This window comes from Triticum urartu, chromosome 2A, assembly GCF_056163025.1.
Source record: "Triticum urartu cultivar PI428250 chromosome 2A, HENAU_Tu73, whole genome shotgun sequence".
NCBI lineage: Eukaryota > Viridiplantae > Streptophyta > Magnoliopsida > Poales > Poaceae > Triticum > Triticum urartu.
In genome coordinates, this window is record NC_141874.1 from 349,160,571 (window position 1) to 349,182,732 (window position 22,162).

Below are 22,162 nucleotides of genomic sequence, written 5' to 3' on the forward strand. Positions count from 1 at the left end.
TTGGCCCCTCGCAAGGGTCTTGAGCTGCTGCTGCTGAAGATGGGCCGTATCAGGCCATCGGTGGAGCCACGCTCAAGCCCGCAGGCAGGCAAGTCTGGGCACCCTTGGTCCTAGAATGCCGACAGTAGCCCCCGGGCCCAAGGCACGCTCGAGCTTGGTTTCGAGGCAAGGCCAAAGGGCAAGTGCGGAGCACCGCGGGCCCCAACCGCCTGCGGTCCTGATTGACGTGTGACGATTGACGGGACGTGGGCGCCTCCGCTTCCCCACGCTGCCTCGGCAACCGTTCGACTTGACGAGACCCTGCTGCACGCAGAAGAAAGATCATCATTACCTGTGATCGTGGAGGCCGGCAGTTGGCCTCCCTGAGGCTATAAATGAGAGGGGCGGAGCCCCCGTTGCTCATCTTCTTCCCTACTCCGCTTGCTTCTTCTTTGCTTCGCCTTCTCGCTGTGACGCCCATGGCGCCGACGAAGAGGTTCTCGGCTGCGAAGAAAAGGAAGGCACGCCGGGAGGGGCCTGGCTCACCACCGCCCAAGACGGGGCGTGGCCGCCCCCGCAAGCACGTTGTGAACCCTGCTGTGGCCCCTCGGTGGCTGCAGCGGTGCCCCCTCCCGCGGCGGAGGCCGCTCTAGGCGGAGCAGCCCTTGCGCCGAGGGGAGGCGCACCGTGGTCGCCCGGCCTCCTCGGCCGCGCTTCCATTCGGCAGAGGTGCTCCCGGAGTTCGTCGTGTGGTCGGAGTAGCCGTCCGGCACTTGGCTCCAGCTCCCGCGCTCCTTTACCGGCAAGCTGCCGACCGCAGGTCTTGACGGTTTCTGGTTGCAAGCTGACGGTTGCTGTAGCAAGGCCTCGTGGGCCGTGGTGGAGGTCTTCGCGGACAACGCGGTCCTGGCTCATGGCTGGCAGACATTCGCCCGCGCGCGCGGCTTGACCAGGAGGTGCACCCTCCAATTCAAGTACGACGGCGTCGCGACCCTCTATGTGAGGGTTTTTGGGGAAGATGGCCGCCGCGCAGGGTGCTGCCCCGAGGACAGCGGTAGCGACGACGGGCCCTTAACAATGGCCGCGACGACGCCGGAGGCAAGCTCGCCCTTGGCGACGGTCGTGGCTCGTCTGGCGGCGGCAGCTCCTCCAGTGAAAGCTCCAGCAGCGGTGGCTACGACCAGCCGTCACGTCGCCGGGCTCGCTATGAGGACGGTGGTGGGTCGTCCCGCCGTCGCGCTCCGGTGAAGCGCGAGGAGGACTCCGGCTGAGTCGGGGGGGGGGGGGAGGGAGGGGGGCTTCGGGAGCCGCCGCGGATGCGCGTGCCGCTTTTGCTCGTCCTTTTCCTTCCTGCATTCCAAGAAACAAGTATGGGGCCCTGCGTGGGCGTGTAATGAACCGTAATTTTCATGCCATTTGTGTTACGTTTATTGTTCCTGTGTTGTATTATGGCATTCGTGCTTCATGTAGACATAGCGGGATAACTTAGCTGGATGCGCTCGTGGTAGTTTCCTGTCTCGTGAGGGCGCGCCCTCCGGCCCCTGGTGAGCCCTCCTTGCTGCTGGTTCGGGTGTCGTTAACCTCGGAAGGCGTCACAAAGCTGTGGAATTTGTTAGGACGTTCGTCGGGTGCTTTATCCTTCCCTGTGCGAGGCCTCAGGCATGGGCTAATCATGGCCTAGCACACCACGTCGCGGTACTCGTGGGGCACAAACCTAGAGGGGTGCGCCAATCGCGAGCTCAGTTGAGGATGCCTCGCGAAGGTCAGGGGAGCCGAAGCTCTGGAGCGACAGGGCTATGGCGAGGTGCGTCCGTGGCTTAGGCTAGCCCATCGCACGCACACACCTGCCCAGCCCCCACGCGAGACACACGAGGGAGAGCGTCGGGCAACTGCCATCCTCCCTGGCGCGAAACAAAGAACCAGACAAAGAAGTAGAGAAAAGAAAGGACTCAACCGAACAATCGAGAAACGCCAGAACTTCAAATTTCATTAAAAGGTTGTAAGCCAACTACAGAATGCAAATGAACATCCGCGTTCGGCACTTAGTCTAGTCTTCTCACCAGCACGGAGCTAAGTGCTGCCACTAGGACGTGGGAGGGAGCCCCCGAGGCCCGAGGGCAGCACTTCGGAGACTCCGGGGCGTGTACAGCCCCCATTCATTATTACGTGAGAGTGTTTCGAGCGGAGACCTTCACAGGCACCGGGCCTTGCTTCATGGGTAGAACTTCCGGAGGTGCTGGATGTTCAAGGCGTTCTGGATGGGGATCTCGTCCCGCGTCTCCAGGCGCACAACGCCAGGCTGAAGACGCGGGCAATCCTAAACGGGCCCTCCCACATGGATGAGAGCTTATGCAGCCCTTCCTTGGAGAGCACCCGCCTCAGGACGAGATTGCCCATCTCGAGCGTCCTGGAGCGGACGCTGCGGCAGTGATACCGCCGCAGCGCCTGCTGGTACCTCGCCGCACGGAGCGAGGCTTGGTGGCGGTGTTCCTCTCCCAGCACGAGGTCCATCCTCCGCATGGCGTCCTGACATGCCTCGTCGAACGCCAGGACCCGTGCGAAGCGATGCCTGACCTCGTGGAGAACCGCTTCGGCTCCGTAGACGAGGAAGAACGGAGTCTCGCCTGTTGACTTGGTGGCGGTGGCGCGGATGGACCACAGCATGGACTGGAGTTCGTTGTACCAGCCCCTGCCGCAGGCCTCAAGCTTTTTTTTGAAGGTCCTTGTCTTGAGGCCCCTCAGGACCTCCGCGTTAGCGCGCTCGGCCTGGCCTTGTTTCTAGGGTGCGCCACCGAGGCGTAGCATATCTGCATTCCAAGGTTAGCACAATATGTTTTGAAGAGATTGCTAGTGAACTGCGAGCCGTTGTCGGTGATGATGCGATTAGGGATTCCGAACCGGCTCACGAGGCCCTTGATGAACTTGACTGCGGAGCCGGCTGGGATGGTGCGGACAGCTTCCACCTTCGCCCACTTGATGAATTTGTCGATGGCGACGTAGAGGTAGCGGTAGCCCCCGGGTGCTCGAGGGAATGAACCCAGGATATCCAGCCCCCAGACCGCAAATGACCACGAGAGTGGGATGGTCTGGAGGCTCTGAGCTGGTTGGTGGATTTGCTTGGCATGGAACTGGCAAGCCTCGCAGGATCTCACCAGCTTGGTTGCGTTGCTGAGTGCCGTGGGCCAGTAGAATTCGCTACGGAACGCCTTGCCCACCAAGGTGCGTGACGACGAATGATGCCCGCAGTCTCCGTCGTGTATGTCAGCTAGCAGTTCATTCCCCTACTCCCTAGAGATACATCGTAAGATAACATCATTTGGTCGTTTTCGGTATAGCTCACCTTTCCGGATGCAGTAAGTAGTAGCCTACCGAGCTACGCGCTCAGCGTCCTCCTTCTCCGGCAGAGTCCCTTGCAGCAGGTATGCCTTGAATTCTTCAGTCCAACACCCCTGCTGGGGTTCAAGCGCAAGGAGCAGGCGTGCTCCTGAGGTCGGGCCACAAACGGGAGCTCTTGAGGTCGGTGCCGGGGGGTGCTCCTCCTGCGACGGTGTAGGCTCCGCAGCCGGGGGGGGGGGGGGGGCGCTGAAGGCTTAAAGAGCCGCTCCTCGAAGACGCCAGGCTCCTAAGGCTAATGCCTTGACGCCCTCTTGGCGATATCATCAACGTCCATGTTTGTACCGCGGGGCACATGCTGCAGTTCTACGCCCAAGAATTGCTTCTTCATTTTGCATACCTCCGCAAGGTACGCCTCCATGTGCTCGTTCTTTGGCTCGTACACCTTGTTGGAGAAGTTGACGAGGAGCTGAGAGTCGCCCTTGATGGTGAGGCGCTTCACTCCCAAGGCCGCCGCAACCTTGAGGCCGGCGATCAAACTTTCGTACTTCGTGATGTTGTTGGAGACCTTCTAATGAGGAATAATAGATGAGGAACATGAAAATATAATCATATGTCAAATCTGTTGTGCTATTTCTAGATACTTCTGTTGTGGTCTAGTATTTCTTTTTTTTCTTTATCCTATCTACTGTTTTCCAGAGTCTTCTAGTTGTTAGTAGCTATGAGTAGAATGGTGAACCTTAAATAATGTTTCTAGAGTATTCCAGCTATAAGTAGAAGTATGTGAAGACTTCCCAAAGCCCTATAAATAGAGGTCCTCACCTCTACTTTGTAACTGGACTAGGTGCCCCTACCTATAATAGAACTTGTTGTTCTTATCTAAGATCTTGAAGTAGATCTTGTGCCCTAGGAGTTCTGGATTAAACTCTTGCTGCCCTATCAGCCTAGATTCGCCTCTAGGGCGATATCTAGCGCAACACGTTAAAGTTGTTCCTTCAACACTTGTGCTGTACACATTGTAGCAGCAAGGTGGAGTTGCTCCTCCATAACCTTTGTGCTGCTTCAGGTGGTATCAGAGCCTCATTGACCCATAATCGTTCTTGCTGTCCTCTTCGAGAGCAAGTTGGAGCAAGCAATGGAGCAATTGGAGAAGATGATGGATGCTGCTGAACAACAAATCAAAGAGCTGCGTGAAGATCTTAATAGGAGATTTGACCAGCTGGTTGAGATGATAAGAAAGGGTGTCCCCCCTGCTACCAATGAAGGAGATTCATCTAAAGAAGAGGAAGATGTTCATCAAGGAAGAAGGAGAGGTAATCTTGGAGCAAGACCGCCACAACAACATGTTCAACGTGCTTCAAGAAGGCCAATTTATGTTGAAGCTTTTGAAGGTGAAGAATATGATGATGCCTTTGAAGAACCAAATCTTTACGCATATCGGAGAGCACCCAACCCTACATATGCAAGAGATACATACAAAGTGAAAGCTGAGATCTCAAGTTTTAAGGTCATGGAGGTTCCGGAAGATCGTAGAGTTTCTTTGGTCGCATACAAGCTGAAAGGAGCCGGTGCATGGTGGTATCACGTTCAAGAGGAGCGCAGGCTGAGAGGAGAACCTCGTACGAGAACTTGGCGGCAAATGAAAAGTTTCTTAAAAGGAAGATTTTTGCCTGCTGATTATGACCAGATCTTATTTATCCAATTTCAAAATTGTGCTCAAGGAAATAGGACTGTTTCAGATTACACGGAGGAGTTTCTAAGGCTACAAGTGAGGTGCAACCTTGCTGAAACTGAAGATCAACAAGTTGCAAGGTACATCAATGGTCTCAGTGATACTATTCAAGATCGATTGATGATGCAATAAATCTGGCCCATTGATCAAGCACAAGCTCTAAAGGCCGAGAGGTTTGTGAGGACAAGAAAGGCAACTAAAGCTTCATATCCTCCATATCCTCATACCGAAGGCTCGTCTAGGAGTCAGCCTAATAGAGTGGAAGAAAAGACGGCTCCACCAAAGGCAAAACAACCCATCCAGAAGCAAACTAGAGGCAAGGGCAAGTTTAATGAAGGCCCAAAATGCTATAAATGTGGTGAAGATATCCAACGGCTGCCCACTAAGGAAATTTGTTAACACAACTATCCATGATGGTGAAGGCGATGAGGAAGAATACGAATCTGAAGATGTAGAGGGACAAGAGGTTTGTCAAGAAGAAGGTGAAGAGGTGGTATGTGTGATTCAGCGTCTCCTATGTTCCACACCACAACCTGACGACACACAAAGGAAGAAAATATTTGAGAGCAAATGCACAGTGAATGGCAAGGTATGCAAGTTAGTGATTGATAGTTGCGGCTGCGAGAATCTTATCTCCCATAAGTTGGTGAGCCATTTAAAGCTTGATACTCATGATCATCCAAACCCCTACACTATTGGGTGGATCAAGAAAGAAGTGAATATGAGGATCACCAAACAATGCAACCAGCCACTTTCCTTGGGCAAGCATTATCGCTCAAATGTGTTGTGTGACGTAGTGGGAGACCTTGGCAATTTGATGTGGATACTACACACAAGGGCAAGGAGAACTCTTACTCTTTCATTTGGAACAAGAGAAAGATCATTATCTTACCAAACAAAACCGAAGGTAATACCTCTAAGGAGGAGGGGAAACCTATGTTAACTATCTCCCATACCTCTTATGAGTTTATGGAAGACTTGAAGGAGGCAGATTTGTGTGCTGCACTTGTTGTAAAGGGAGAAGAGCACCTGATTGTTGAAATTCCAGCAAAGGTATGTGGTTTATTGGCAGAATTTCAGAACATACTTGGTGAGCCACAAGGCTTGCCACCGATGAGAGGAATTCAACATAGAATTGACTTAATTCCGGGAGCAAGTCTTCCTAATCTTCCACACTATCGAATGAGCCCAAAAGAGCATGATATATTGAAGGAGAAAGTGGAGGAATTGCTGCAAAAGGGGCACATTCGAGAAAGCATTAGCCCATGTGTTGTACCAGCCCTGCTCGCGCCAAAGACAGATGGATCTTGGTGCATGTGTACAGACAGTAGAGCCATTAACAAGATCACCGTAAGATATAGATTCCCGATTCCCCGTCTGGATGATATGTTGGATCAACTTAGTGGAGCAAGAGTGTTCACAAAGCTAGATTTAAGAAGTGGATATCATCAAATCCATATAAGACCCGGGGATGAATGGAAGACCACCTTCAAGACAAAGGAAGGGTTGTTTGAATGGCTAGCCATGCCATTTGGACTCTCAAATGCACCAAGTACCTTTATGCACTTAATGAATCAAGTCCTTAGACCCTTCTTATTCCACTTTTTTGTGGTCTATTTCGATGACATCTTGATCTATAGCAAGGATGATGATGAACACTTTGATCACATTCGGAAGGTGCTAGAAGTACTAAGGAAAAATGAGCTCTACGTCAACTTGAAGAAATGTGTTTTCCTACAAACACAACTTCTTGTCCTAGGATTCGTCATAACATGTGATGGCATTCGTGTTGATGATTCTAAGGTTGAAGCAATCCGAGAATGGCCAACTCCTAAGACCATTTCTGAGGTAAGAAGCTTTCATGGCCTTGCAACGTTCTATAGGCGATTTATGAAGAATTTCAGCACTATCATGGCACCAATTACCGAGTGTTTGAAGAAAGGAAAGTTCCAATGGACATAAGCAGCTGAAGCTATTTTTGATGAGATTAAACAAAAGCTATAACAAGCTCCTGTCTTGGTACTACCTGATTTCAACAAGATTTTTGAGTTGGAGTGTGATGCAAGTGGAGTAGGCATTGGAGCTGTCCTATCTCAAGAAAGGAAGCCCATTGCTTTCTTTAGTGAGAAGTTAAGTGAAGCTAGACAGAAATGGAGTACCTATCAGCAAGAATTATACGCCGTTTTCAAAGCGTTGAAAACTTGGGAAGTCTATTTGCTGTCCAAAGAGTTCATTGTTTATAGCGACCATCAATCCTTGAAGCATTTTAGAAATCAAAAGCATGTTGGCCGCATGCTAGCAAGATGGGCAGCATATCTGGAGAGGTTTAACTATCTCATCATGCATAAATCTGGAATAACTAACAGAGTGGCCGATGCTTTGAGTCGTCGTGCATGTCTCTTGACTTCTTTTGAAGCTGAACTTCCGGGCATGGATCAAATAAAGGAGTTGTATGAGGGTGACGAAGACTTTGGCCATATTTGGGTAAAGCACGCAAGGGGCCAACCATTAGGTGATGACTATTTGATGTAAGATGGATATCTCTTAAAAAATGATCGTTTGTGCATTCCAAAAAGTTCTCTATGTGATAAGCTGGTTAGAGAGCTCCATTCAAGTGATCTTAGTGGCCATGTTGGACGGGACAAGACTATCGCTAACCTGGAAGCTCGCTACTTTTGACCACAACTAAAGAGAGATGCTGGAAAGTTCGTTCAACGGTGCCCCGTATGTCAGACCTGCAAAGGCCAAGTCCAGAACACAAGGTTATACATGCCTTTGCCTGTTCTTGTTCCTCCATGGGAGGACATTTCTATGGACTTCGTCTTGGGCTTGCCAAGAACAAGACGAGGAAGTGATGCTGTATTTGTGGTCGTGGATAGATTCTCTAAGACGGCTCATTTCATCCCATGCCGCAAGACAACGGATGCTCATCATGTGGCAAACCTATTCTTTCGAGAAGTGGTCAGACTTCATGGAGTTCCAAGGTCCATTGTCTCAGACCGTGATAGCAAGTTTCTTGCTGCATTTTGGCTCACTTTGTGGAAGCAATTCAACATTGAATTGAAATTTTCTAGCACTGCTCATCCACAAACAGATGGACAAACGGAAGTGGTGAACAAGTTTTTGGGTAATCTGATCCGTTGCATTTGTGGAGAAAGAAAGGGGCAATGGGATTTGGCTTTATCTCTTGCAGAGTTCTCCTACAATAACTCCAAGCATAGGTCCACAGGAAGGAGTCCTTTTTTCCATTGTCTAGACTAAAGTTCAAACGCACGTGGTGGACCTGGTGAAGCTGCCATCAAGGGGAAACTCAAAATCAGCATTGTCCTTTGCTGATAATTACACCGAGTTATTTGAAGAGATTCGAGACGCTTTGGAAGCACAAAATCAGAAATATAAACAACTTGCTGATTGCAAAAGGAGGCCATAATCATTCCAAGTCGGTGATAAGGTGATGGTCTACCTTTGAAAAGAAAGGCTGCCTTTAGGTGTTAAAGGGAAACTTAGGCAGTGAAGGTATGGACCCTTCTCTATCGTGAGGAAGATAAATGATAATGCTTATGTGATAGATCTTCCAAACGATATGGGTATCTCCAACACTTTCAATGTTGCGGACTTGACTCTCTATCATCCAGAAGAAGCGCTCTATGAAGATAACTCGAGGGCGAGTTCCAAACAACCAGGGGAGAATGATGAGGAACAATAGATGAGCAACATGAAAAATATAATCATATGTCAAATCTGTTTGGCTACTTCTAGATACTTCTGTTGTGTTCTAGTATTTTTATTTTTTCTTTATCCTACCTACTGTTTTCCAGAGTCTTCTAGTTGTGAGTAGAATGGTGAACCTTAAATAATGTTTCTAGAGTATTCCAGATATAAGTTGAAGTATGTGAAGGCTTTCCAAAGCCCTATAAATAGAGGTCCTCACCTCTACTTTGTAACCAAACTATGTACCCCTACCTATAATAGAACTTGTTGTTCTTATCTAAGATCTTGGAGTAGATCTTGTGCCCTAGGAGTTCTAGATTGAACTCTTGCTGACCTATCAGCCTACATTCGCCTCTAGAGCGATATCTAGCGCAGCATGTTGAAGCTGTTCCTTCAACACTTGTGCCGTACACATTGTAGCAGCAAGGTGGAGTTGCTCCTCCACAACCTTTGTGCTGCTTCACCTTCTCACCCCGCTGGAAGCAGAGCTGCACGACGTAGTAGAGCTTGTTCTGGGTGGGCGAGATGAGCACAGCTCCAGCCCCCGCGCCCTGGCGCGCGAAGGCGCCATCGAAGTACATGACCTAGCCGTCTGGTGCTTCGCTCCCTGGCGAGAGAGACTGATCCTCGCATGCTTCGGGCCCTGGAGCGTCAGTCCATTCCGCCATGAAGTCGGCGAGCGCGGGTCCCTTGATGACCTTGGTGGTGCTGAACTCCAACTGGAAGGCCTGCAGCTCGATGTTCCACTCAGCGACCCTCCCCGCCGCGTTGGGGCTTCGGAGCACCCTCTCCAGCGGGCAAGCTGAGACGACCTTGATGGGCGGCCCTGAAAGTAGTGGCGTAACTTGCGCGAGGCCACGAGGAGCGTGAGCAGAAGCTTCTACGGCATGGATAGCGGGCCCGCGCGTCTCGCAATACCGTGCTGACGAAGTACACCGGGTGTTCGACGAGGACGAGAGTGTTGGTGGAGTCCGAGATCTCCTGAAGCCTGGGCGCCTCCTGAGGCCGGGGGACCTCCGGAGCTTCATTGCCTACCGGGGCCACCGCAACCTCAGGAGCGTCGTTTTGTAAAGCTTGGTCATCTGCCGGTGTCGCTAAGGCCTCAGGGGTGCCGCCTGGGTGCCGCACCATCCCGACCGGATGTGCAGCGCCGTGTGGCAGGTTCTTGCCCTGGCGCTCTTCCCGGACGGCCACCAGTACTGCGCTAGTGGATTGAGGTGTGGCAGCCAGGTAAAGCACCAGGGGCTTGAGAGGATGAGGCGCCACCATCACCGGTGGGATGGTTAGGTATCTCTTGAGGTCTTGAAACGCCATGTCGGCCTCCGGAGTCCACTCGAACGGGCCCTTCTTCATCAGCTTGAAGAACGGGAGGGCGCGCTCTCCCAACTTGGAGATGAAGCGCCTTAGTGAGGTTATGCAGCCCGCGAGTTTTTGCATTTCCTTGAGAGTCTGCGGTGGGCTCATGTCTTCTATTGCTTTGACCTTCTCTGGGTTCGCCTCGATCCCCCTGTACGACACGAGGAAACCCAGCAGCTTGCCGGAGGGGACACCAAACACACATTTCTTCGGGTTGGGCCGCAGATTTACCTTTGCGCAGCCTGGCAAAAGTCTCCTCTAGATCCTGAATGAGGGTCCTAGCCTCCTGAGATTTTACCACAACGTCGTCGACGCAGGCTTCAGCATTTCTTTCGAGCTGTTGGCCTAGGGCGATGTGCATCAGCCGCTGAAATGTCGCCCCAGCGTTACGCAGCCCGAACGACATGCAGGTGTAGCAGTACACCCCGCATGGGGTTAAGAACGCCGTCTTCTCTACGCCCTCCACTGCCATCTTAATCTGGTGGTAACCTGAGAAGGCATCTAGGAAACATAACAGGTCGTACTCGGCGGTGGAGTCGACGATCTGATCGATGCGCAGAAGCGGGAACGGGTCCTGGGGGCAGACCTTGTTGAGGTTGGTGAAGTCGACGCACATGCGTTCTTTCCCGCCCTTCTTGGGCACGACGACGGGGTTTGCCAGCCACTCCGGGTACCGGACTTCGCGGATGACACCCGCCGCCTGTAGCTTGCGGGTTTCCTGGACGATGAAGGACTGCTTCTCTGTGGACTGTCGTCGCGCCTTCTGCTTCACCGGGCACACATTGGGGCACACCCTCAAGTGGTGTTCGATTACTCCCCTCGGGATCCCTACCAGCTGCTTGGGTTCCCAGACGAATACCTCTTTGTTCGTGCGCAGGAATTCACCAGTGCCTCTTCCTGGACTGGGTCGAGGTTGGCACCTATGGTGAAGGTGGCTCCTGAGGCCCCGTCCTCGTCGACCGTCACCTGCTTCGTCTTGGCCCGATCTTGGGAGAATAGTTGCTTCTTCTTGGCCGGCGCAGCCCCTTGGGTCTCGGGTGCTGCTTCACCTGCGGGGCGCGCCGCCGCCATGGCCCTGAAGCGAGCTTGAGGGACATCAGGGCCTCCTTGGTGTTCCCAGCCACGGTGAGGACGCCGTTGCTCCCCGGCATCTTCATGAGGTTGTATGCGGGGTGAGTTGCCGCCATGAACTGAGCTAGGGCTGCGTACCCGAGGATGGCGTTGTACGGGAGGCTGATGTGAACGATGTCGAAGTCGATGAGCTCGGTGCGGTAGTTGTCGCGGGTGCCGAAGGTGACGGGGAGGCGGATCTGCCCTAGGGGACTGGTGGAACCGCCGCCAACTCCGGAGAAGGGCTTGGTGTGACGGAGGCGGCCGTGCGATACGTGGAGCAAGCCGAAAGCTTCCACGGAGAGCACGTTGAGGCCAGCCCCGCCGTCGATGAGGGTCTTGGTCATCGCCATGTTGCAGATGGTGGGCGTGCAAAGCATCGGGATCGTGCCCGAGCCAACGGTGGTCGCCGGATGGTCCCCTGAGTCGAAGGTGAGGTCGGCCTTGGGCCCTGCCCATCCCGGGGGAGATCCCTGCTGCACAGAGGCGGCACCCGTTTGGCGGAAGAACTGCTTGAGGTGGCGATCTGAGGGCGGTGCCTGCGAGCCGTCAAGGATGGCCGCATCGGCGGGGGGGGGGGGGGAGGTGGTGCTTCGAAGCGTGTGACGAAGAGACCGCGCAGCTCCTCCCAGGAGGCTATCAAGGATCCTGGCAGGCTGAGCAGTCAGGCGCGCGGCACGCCGGCCAGGGCCATGGGGAATCGGTTGGCCATGACCCTGTCATCTCCTCCGGCTTCCCGAACGACCTCCTCGTACACTAGCAGGAAGGCGGCTGGATCTGCCACGCCATCGTAGCGAGGCGGCATATCCGGGTTGAACTTGTGCGGCCACTGCACCTGTCGCAAGGCGGGGGCGAAGGTCCGGAGGCCCATGACGCCTCCATGCTCGCCCGTCGATCTGGCCGACGGGGTGGCGCCTGCCATGAGGGCCGAACGGAGAGACGAAGCGGTCGGGGGGTGGGGGTGGGGGGGACGAGCGGAGAGGCGGGGCTCCGACGCACTCCTACCTGGCGCGTCAAATGTCGGATTGCGGGTTTCGGCTAACCCTTGAGGTTCGAACTCTGGGGTGCGCACGAAGAACACACTCTCTAATTCGCTTGCTCAACGATCTCACGGCCTAGCTCGACGAACCCAAGGAACAAGAGACACAAGGGTTTATACTGGTTCGGGCCACCTTGCGGTGTAATACCCTATTCCAATGTGGTGTTGGTGGATTGCCTCATGGGCTATGGATGAACTAGTACAATGGACGAACAGCCTCAGGAGGAGGTGTTCTTGAGCTCGGCGAGCCGATAGATGCGAGGATGGAATGGATCCGATCCAAGATGAGTCCCCCCTCCCTATGATGGTGGCTAGTCCTATTTATAGAGGCCCTGGTCCTCTTCCCAAATGTTTTAGGCGGGAAGGGATCCCACATCGGCCAAGTTTGAAGGGGGACAACTAGTACAAGCTATCCTGACAAAAGGTGGTCTTCGCCTGCCAAAGGCTCTGGTGGTGACGTTGCAGTGGGCTCCGTGGTAACCTCCGTCCTGCCGTCCTGCTGGTCTTGGTCTTGTTGCATCGATATGGAAACCTTTGCCTGATGCCTTGGGACTCCTTGCATGCGCCTGCCTCTTTAGCACGAAAGAGGAAATTGGTACACTGCGTCCGTTGGCGCCCACCTGGCCTTGGTCGTCATGGCTCACGTCACGTGAACCTCGCGAGGTGTCCTTGCATAGAGATCTTCGCTCCTCGGGAGCCATCCTAGTGAGGCTGCCTCCAGGGAGGTCTTGGCGTCGTCCGCCTCGCGAGGCTTGGCCCCTCGCGAGGGTCTTGAGCTGCTGCTGCTAAAGATGGGCCGTACCAGGCCGTTAGTGGAGCCACGCTCAAGTCCGCAGGCAGGCAAGTACAGGCACCCCCGGTCCCAGAACGCCGACAGTGAAGAAGCGAGACGCGACGATCACTTAGCTCTGCATCCAATGGTCCACTCTACACGCTGATGGCACCACGTAGGAGGACTACGACGTGTTGCGCCATTGCTACTCAGACGTCGTCATCTGGGAAGAAGCAGCGTCACAAGGGGGAGCGACTGTCATGCCTGCATTTCAGGTCTCTAATACTTCCTAACCCCCCCCCCCCCTTCCCTCCACCCCCTCAAATGTAAAGGGTATGCAATAGCATTGCATTTGAAGAGGTGTAATACTAAAAAAAATGATAATCCAAATCCACGCCTTGAGAATGTCGTCGTAGCATGAAGAGTCTTCAAAACCCGCTGAGTCAGGCCAAAGGGATAACAAAGAGAAGGCACATCAGAAAAAGACACCACATCTGTAGAAGATACAAGATAAGTATGAAGAGAAGATGAGTTGTCAAAAGAAGATGGCACATCAAGATAATAAAGCATTGCGCAGAAAATCATTGCCCACGACAATCAACGTTGAAAGAAGCTCGATGGCTAAGACAATGGGCGTAGATCAACAAAGCAAAAGGAGTCCATGAAAATCCTATGGAAAACAATAAGGGCATGTAGGCCGCAAAAGTTGTATAGAAAGGACCAGGACCAGAGAAAGGCTGACAAACAAAGATATGGTGGACTCACATGGCATGAGAAACACAAAATATCAATGGATTTGGTGAAAGCAACGAAAAGATAGAAAACTAGAAAGCTGGGAAGCATACACGGGACGAAGATGCAAAAGCCATTGTGAAAGCAGAAGAGAAGCTACGGAGAAAGCTGTGCTGACGAGATGCCGACGAGCAGCAGCAAAGAGGAGCAACCGTACATGAGGACCTAGCAACGCAAGTAGCAGATGTGAGCAGCGGTAGTAACTACAGGGAAGAGCCAACACGAGAAGCAAGCAGCATGCAAGGAGAAATGGTTTTTAACGAGAAAAGCACTTCTCTTATGCAGGTTATCTACAGATGTATTGGTATGCTCCGTTTATGGTCGTCTCTACAACGTGTGGAGAATCGAGACTTGTTAGGGGGGGGGGGGTGTACATGCTTGGAGAATACGGCGGGGGATACTTCTACCCGACATGGATGGCAACATGATCTTAGGATTGGCCCTCCCATGGTTTAGGTGTCATACGGTCTTGTCATGATTACTTGTATTTCGCCATTTTTACTTTCTGAGTTTGGACTTGATTTGACTATGTGCATCTTAGTTACGCAGAGGCCGGGTGTAATACTTAGACCTTTTAAGTAATAAATGCCCTTTATCGAAAATGTGAGGAGCAGCATGAACATCACGCAACAGATCGGACCAAGCCGAGAAGCATGGCGGCCAACCAGCTGCCCGATCTAGCAGACAGGCACATGTGAAGCGGACGTGCAAGCCCTGGCGGACCGAACGATAGCTTCGATCGAGAGGCAGCCAGAGGCGCGCGCGTGCAGCCCGGCTAGGACGGCGGATCGGCGAAAGGCAACAACGCGTTGACCTTGTCTAGATCGATCTGGTCGGTTGGAGCGACAACCTGGAGCAGCGCAAGATGGCGGAAGCCTGCCGGCGGGATGGCAAAGCACGTAGTGAGATTGAGGTACGGCAACACGATTCTGGAGGAAATTGGGCAAAAAAGCAGACGAGGGCGGATTTGGAGGTCAATGGGACGACCCGATCTGGTAGGTGTGCATTGACCAGAGAGGAGAAGCACGGGGGTGACGGGAGTAGCGGCCGGCAGCAGGAGATAAGGCAGCGACGACCAACGGCCGTGCATGATTGGATTAGGAGGTTGAGTTGCGGTGCTCGAAAACCCCCTTAAACCTAGGCTCATGATGTATCATGTTATGATGCAACTTATCTCTATTGCATAGCCGATGGGCATATATATATTACACATGATTTGGGGTACGAGGAAAGGAAACATAGTCTAATAAGGACTCCTAGACCAATGCTAATACTTCCTAACTCCTGCATCGGACTGAAAGTGCACTGGTTAGTGCAACGACACGAGTTGGGCCATGATATGCTAGGAGGGCCCAAGGGCATGTAGCTACTTAAGAGTCCCAATGGTCTCACCCTTTTGTGCTTCCTCACCTGCTCCCTCTCTCTTCTCACCTACACCCCTCCTCTTGATCCTCAATCCATCGGGCATTACACGCCATGGTGAGATGGCCTGGTGAGGCCTTCGGGATGCGGCACATAGTGTAGATCTTGCGCCGATGGAAGGCGGTGTGGCGGAGAAGGTTGGGGGCGCCGTGATGTCTGGCAGAACAGGAGGCGTGCCGTTTTTGGCCCTCTGTCTCTGGCGCAAGATCCATAATTGCCTTCTGATTTTCTTTGGAAGAGAGCGTGATGGATCATGGGATAAAAACTGGTGGATCTTGGGGTAAAAATTCGTGGAAAGAAATTGTAGGGGGGAGGGTGTGAGGAGTTGGATGAAAGGACGTGTGGACGACAGAATGTTGCGTTCTTTTTAAGTACTCCATCTGGCCACAAATGGAGTATAGGATGTTCTAACTTTATCTGAATCTGATGTATATAGACACGTTTTAGTGTGTTTGTTCACTCATTTCAGTTCGTATGTAGTCCATATTGACATATCCAAACCATCTTATATTTGTGAACGGAGGAAGGAGAGATCCATGGGCCAACCTTTTCAATAAAGGGTGCTTTTATTAACTCAAAATGTAGCATCAAGCGGATACAAAGCATGATGAGCAACACCCGGCCTCTGCATAACTAAGACGCACACAGTAGTCATATAATACCGACGACATGCCTATGTCGAAGGAGGTGGTGGACCGATTCGGAGATTATGCTGCCATCCATGTTGAGTAAAATCCTCCTAGCCAACTGCATACATGAGATTCATGGGCCAACGTATCTAGCAGAGTAAATATACATAGTTATATAAATGAGAAGTTGATGGGAGAAACTACGTTAACATCGAGGACTTTGATTCATGAGTAGATTGTGCACCTTTCATGCAGTAACTTTAGTCTTCGGACTAGCCGGCTAGTTTATGAACCTTAACATTATGTCGGTGCTAGAAGAAGTCCTGACATTAAATGTTATTAGCATAATTTTGATGTAAAAATAATTATAATTATATTGTCAAGTATATGGTAATGGGACTAAGAGTTCTAGTGTCGTGGACGATCTCCTAACGTAAGGGAACGGATTACCCGCTTTTTGTTCATTGTCAAACTTTTGGTTGACGGTTGTCGATGATAAATGGAATTATCTATGACCTGGCACCTCAACACCGTATCAACAGCCCCTACTAAATCTATAGATAGGTTATCATACCAAGGAGAAGCGCCGGCGAGCATGGAAGAGACTTTCCATCCAAGTACACGACCATGGCCAAGATCTAATCCTCATCCACGGCAATCAAGAAGCAGCATCCGCAACAAACAAGTAGCAACTAACAATTAGAAGCAGCTATTGCGTAAAAAGTAACATCTGACTAAGCATGATCAACAAGCAACAAGCGACTATCGTCATCTGACCTGCGATGTGCATCAAGTTCAACATTCGTCATCATTCGATGACCTGTCACCCAACTAAATGTCAAGTTTGACTACAAGCCAACAACACATATCAAACAGAAGACTCCGCACCCCATCGAGGACAAAGACAAAGAAGACTACGCGTATCTATGTCGACCCACTTGTGAACCAAGCTCCATTATGAATATTGATGGGGGGCTTGTCGTATAAGCGGACCTCACTAAATCTACGTTGGAATTACTTATTGCCTGGCACCTCAACGTCGTATCAATGGGCCCCACTAAATCTACAGATAGGTTATCACACCAAGGAGAAGCACCACCGACCAGGGAAGAGGCTTTCCAACGAAGTACACAACATCAAAGGAAAACTCTACCATGTAGAAAAGGCTATACGTGTTGTAAACCAACAACAGTCCGACTCCTATCCCTATACGCCCTACGCACCGATATGGAGTCATCCATACCAGAGCTATATAAGGGGCAACAGGGGGACCATAGGAAGGGGATCCTCTCTTTTTTCGCCTAGTTTAAGCGTACACATCACGTAGAAGATTTCAGGCGCTGTTAGGAGCTAGGGTTCTGCTGGTTCTAGGGCAGAGATTGTAGGGGAAAGATGGAGGAAGACGAGGTCGAGGGCGCGGCGGCCGGCGGCTGGGCGCCGTCCTTGCGTGGTGGAGAAGAGGCGGCGGTGGCGCAAGAGGCAGCTAGGGTTAGGTCTCTCGGCTCCCTAAGGGAAGCCGAGCAAATACTGATTGCTTCTTGCTTGATTAGATTGATACATCTCCTCTCCTTATATAGAGAGGTTTACTTGACTCCTAAGCGAACGACCCTAATAACGATAAGATAATTGGGCTAAGCCCCTAATAACGATAAGATAACTTGGGCCACAGCCCACTGGGCTAAGCCCCTAATATGCCGGTCATAACACTTTTCCCCGCCTACACAAACAGCTCGTCCTCGAGCTGTAAGGTGGGGAAGCGCTTGCTGAACTCCTCAGGGTGATCAACCAGCGTCAGACACCTCCGCGATAGCTGGGGCGGCCAGGTCGCCGAGCCCGGCGGTGACGGCGTCCTCCTTAATGTAGTCTGCAGCCTCCAGGTAGAAGAGTCGGGGGCAGACGTGGCCGGGCATGTAGGTCTCGTCGCAGTTGAAGCACAACCCTTGGCGGCGACGCTCGAGTAGCTCGGCCGAGGTGAGCCGGCGGAACGGGCGCGCCGTGGTCGCGGCAAGGGGTGCCGCGGAAGCCTGAGCAGGCCGACCCTGCGCGGGAACATCCGGCCAGGGTGGCGGCCCAGCGGCCCGGGACGGTGATGCCTGCTGGATGGCCACCGCGCGGCGCTCGGATGCGCGGGCGTAGTACATGGCCGCCTGGAGGTCCTGGGGTCCCTGCAGCTCGACGTCCATGCGGATTTGATCTGGCAGATCGCCGACGAAGAGTTCGGCCCGCTGGTGAGCTGTCACGCCAGGCGCGTGGCACGCCAGGGCCTGAAAGCGGTCGGTGTAGTCTTGCACCGTAGAGGTGAAGGGAAGGCGGCCCAACTCCGCCAGCCGGCTCCCACGTATCGGTAGTCCGAATCGAAGGAGGCAGAACTCGCGAAAATGCTCCCATGGGGGCATGCCGCCCTCGTCCTGCTCGAGGGCGTAGTACCACGTTTGTGCGGCGCCGCGGAAATGATAAGAGGCGAGCGTCCGTTGCCCCTGAAAGAACTGCTCGCACTGGTTGAGCCAGTTGAGGGGGCCCTCAGCGCCGTCGTAGGTGGCGAAGGCGAGCTTGGCGAAGCGCGGCGGTGTCTGAGCATGACCGTCGTGAGTGTACGGCTCGGCGGTACGGAGCAGCAAAGAGGATGGCGTTGGTCCGGTGTGCACATGTGGTCCGCAGGAAAGCGGTGGCCCGTCTAAGCCAGCGTGGAAACCCGCGGAGTCGGAGGGCCCGTCGTACGGCAGGGAGGGCGCCGGCTGGTCCGCGGCCATGGGGTAGACTGGCGGCGGTGACGTCCCGGCCAACCAGGCCGGAAGCTGGGACGGCGAGGGTGGGAACCGCACTTGCTGAATTGGCACGCCCGCCGGCGCAGTTGTAGTCAGCCCGGTGCTGGGCGGCGGAGGCGCTGGCAGCGGCAGCTGCTGCTGCCTGGAAACAGCGGAGGCGACGGGCGCGGCTATGGCCGCGGCCGGCCATTGTGGCCAGATCGAGGCGGTGGCGGGGGCTGGCTGTAGCTGCAGCGAGGGCTGCAGCGGCCCGACCAGTGTCGCGGTGGCCCCGGGGTGCGGCGGCTGCCAGGACGGTGGCTGCCAGGTGTTATGGCCAGTTTAGCTAGGCCCACCGGGCAATCTTAGCCCACAAGTTATCTTAGTTAATTCTTATGCAAGTTATCTTAGGTTAATTCTTATGCAAGTTATCTAGGTTATAAATATAGGCTGTAAGACTCCTTTTGGAATTAAGCAATAAGCAGCGGCTAGGGTTAGAGGCGGCTAGGGTTCCGGCTCCCAGAGGAGCCAGGCAATAGGGATAATAATATTCTTATTGCTTAATTCCAAAAGGAGTCTTACAGCCTATATTTATAACCTAGATAACTTGCATAAGAATTAACCTAAGATAACTTGCATAAGAATTAACTAAGATAACTTGTGGGCTAAGATTGCCCGGTGGGCCTAGCTAAACTGGCCATAACAGGCGCTTTCTGTCGAAATCACCACCACAACTCGCTGAGTTTCCCTAACTCTCCGGGCATCCCCCGACATTGTAATCCTCGATATTCTCCATATATAGGAAAGAGCAAGGTAGGAAGTAGGGCTTTTACCCACCTTGCGCACCTGAACCTGGGTAAATAGTTGTCCCCCTTTACCTGTGTTCTATATCTACTGGTATCCTAACGTGACATCCCCGTGACTACAAATTTCATGTACTAACTCTAGTACCATTGTTACGACCCAACAAAAATCTCTCGACAGTGGTACCCTAATCAATACATTTTGTTTAATCAAATAGTCTAATTATAAGTGTTTCAAGTCTTTATGTAAGTGAGGAGCACAGATTTGCTGTTGGTTTCTCAACTATTAGAAACATTTGGTTTCCTTCTACCACAATTTTATAGGAAACTCTAATCATGATACTGATTGTACAATGTGGTGTTGTTGTAATTAATTCCTCGCATATCAAGTCTCTGAGTTCCAAACTAATGCTCAGAAGTCTTCATCTTCCTTTAAATCAATCAGAGATAGGCCTTTTCAGCAACAAAACTGGGCATGTGTGATCTGTGACATTGAAAAGTAGGAAGCTTGTCACAAATCCTATAGGGATAGAAAGTCATGAACACATTTTTCTTGCATGAATGCTGGATCTGTAATACTTGTAAGCTGTAACTTGCAGCTTTACTGCCAATTTTTTGTGAACTAAGCCAAATCTAAAAGGTTCTAGACAGAACTATTTTCAAAATTATATACTGAAATGGAAAAAATAACTGTACCAAAAGTTAGGAACCTTAGCTGACACCATCCCCTGTTCGGAAAATAATTAGCACTTTACATCTAGTATGTCGTTCATCCCCTCTTGTTTGAACGTTTGAGAAATTTTGCTTGGATGAATTTTTTACTTAATTAGCCGAAGAAGTACCATAAGTTGTTCATATCTCTTTTTTTGTCTTACTATTTGTTATGTGGGGCCAGAAGTACCAGCGCTTGACCAAGGAGAGGGCCACACGCCTGCTGCTGCGTAAGGCTGAGATATGCCTTATATATCTCTTAATTAGTTATTCCCTTTTATATAGAGATTTGTTTCCAAGTTTGTTAGTCTGGCTTAACCAGCAATCCAAGATTAGACTGGAATATAGTCGCAGGCTATTTAATGCCTTATCGAGCACAGCTGCAACCTCGTTCTGGTTCAAAGGGTTCATACCACTGTTAGTTTTACAGTTTGTTGTGCTGATTTCTGAGTACTACTGGGTAACATATATGTTTGTTTTGACTTGTACAGGTTTATGATGAAGACAACCTTCAGCAAGACAAGAGGCTAGGTGTGGCTAAATTAGCAGTGAATAATATTGTGCCCCAGACTCCCAGTGAAATCACTCTGAAGCTTATGCAGTCAGTAGATTCACTTAAGATTAAAGACTACAGGGATAGAGGGTCATTACATCTTAAGGTTAGAGTGAGTTTTCTATTGTCCGTTTCTGCCAATGTTGCCTTCAATCTAGAGAATCTTATAATAGATGTTAAAGCATACACAATTGGAGATTGTTATTAGCATGGTTATATAACTTACAAGCATATCCTATTTGATTTCTTTGCTGGTTTACTAAAGTCATATCCTTGTGCATGTGTAGTTTGAAACATTGCTATCCAGCTTGGATTTTGTCAAGTCTGCTATCATAGTGAACTAATGAGTAACTGCATATGTCATGCATAAATAAGCACCGACTTGTTTAGTCCTGATCGCGTGAACACGTAATAGTAAAATGATGTGGTTTGACTGCACAGTAAAATTTCTGGACAAAATGATGCATCTAATATTTTGAGTCTTCAGGTCATGTATCATCCATTTACCAAGGAAGAACAACTGGAAGCCCTGGAGTCGGAAAAGAAAGCAATAGAGGAGAGAAAGCGGCTGAAGGAGGCAGGGGTAATTGGCAGCACGATGGATGCACTTGGTGGCGCAGCATCACTAGTTGGTTCAGGTGTTGGATTTGTGGGCACTGGCGTTGCCGGGGGTGTTGGGCTCGTGGGCTCAGGGCTTGGTGCTGGCGCTGGTCTGGTTGGTTCTGGTATTGGTGCCGTGGGCAGCGGCCTTGGTAAAGCTGGGAAGTTCATGGGGAGGACTGTGACAGGGCACTTGGGCATGTCTCGCAAGAGTGGTAGCAGCTCCACTGTTCCCCAACCTGACCAGCCTTCTGCATAACTTGATGTACAGTGAGAGTAGCGTGTCATCTTTACTTTTGGTTAATTATGAACATACTTTCGGTTTGCATTCCAGTGTGCTGTATCTGCGGTGCAACTCATATAAACTACTATTTGTTGGTTTCTTTATTGTATTTTATGTGAACAATATCCTTGACAGATTACTGTAAATTACAACAACTTTCACAAACTAATGCAACAGAACGGTATTTAATACTTTCCAAATGATAAGTGTCACACATCATGTGCGTGGCACTCCGGACCTGGCATTTTTTATGACAATTGCAGTCACGCAAGGATGGTAAATTCTAGTGACACACAAGTTTCTATTAAAAACAAACTGAAGCATGAAAGTTGCCATACACTAAACCTACTGTCGAAAGCGTTTGGAGTTGACATGTGCTCATACATGACGTGTGGCATTTATCAGGTCATAATCATTTCCTGTATTTATCATCATCTCCTCTTATTCTCGTTGTGATCAGCTAGCCTTCTTGTCCGAGGTACTTCCCCACGCTACCTCCCCTCCCTTCCCTAGACCTTATAAACGAGTTTGCCAAGTACGTCGTCTCCTACCCGTACCTTGCCATGGATTGTTTCTTTCGATCCCGCTTGACC

The 22,162-nt window shown here is 51.3% G+C and overlaps 1 protein-coding gene and 1 pseudogene across 1 annotated transcript in view; one reads left to right on the forward strand and one right to left on the reverse strand.

The window, feature by feature from the left end:
* The window catches only part of LOC125537071 (calcium-dependent lipid-binding protein), a 37,738-nt gene extending 15,969 nt beyond the window's left edge, over positions 1-21,769 (forward strand). The window contains 2 exon segments of the mRNA XM_087543859.1: positions 20,625-20,792; positions 21,174-21,769. Coding sequence (XP_087399985.1) covers positions 20,625-20,792; positions 21,174-21,545 — 540 coding nt within the window. The 3' untranslated portion in view covers positions 21,546-21,769.
* Positions 17,657-19,533, reverse strand: LOC147985069 (uncharacterized; annotated as a pseudogene).
* Positions 21,770-22,162: the final 393 nt, after the last annotated feature.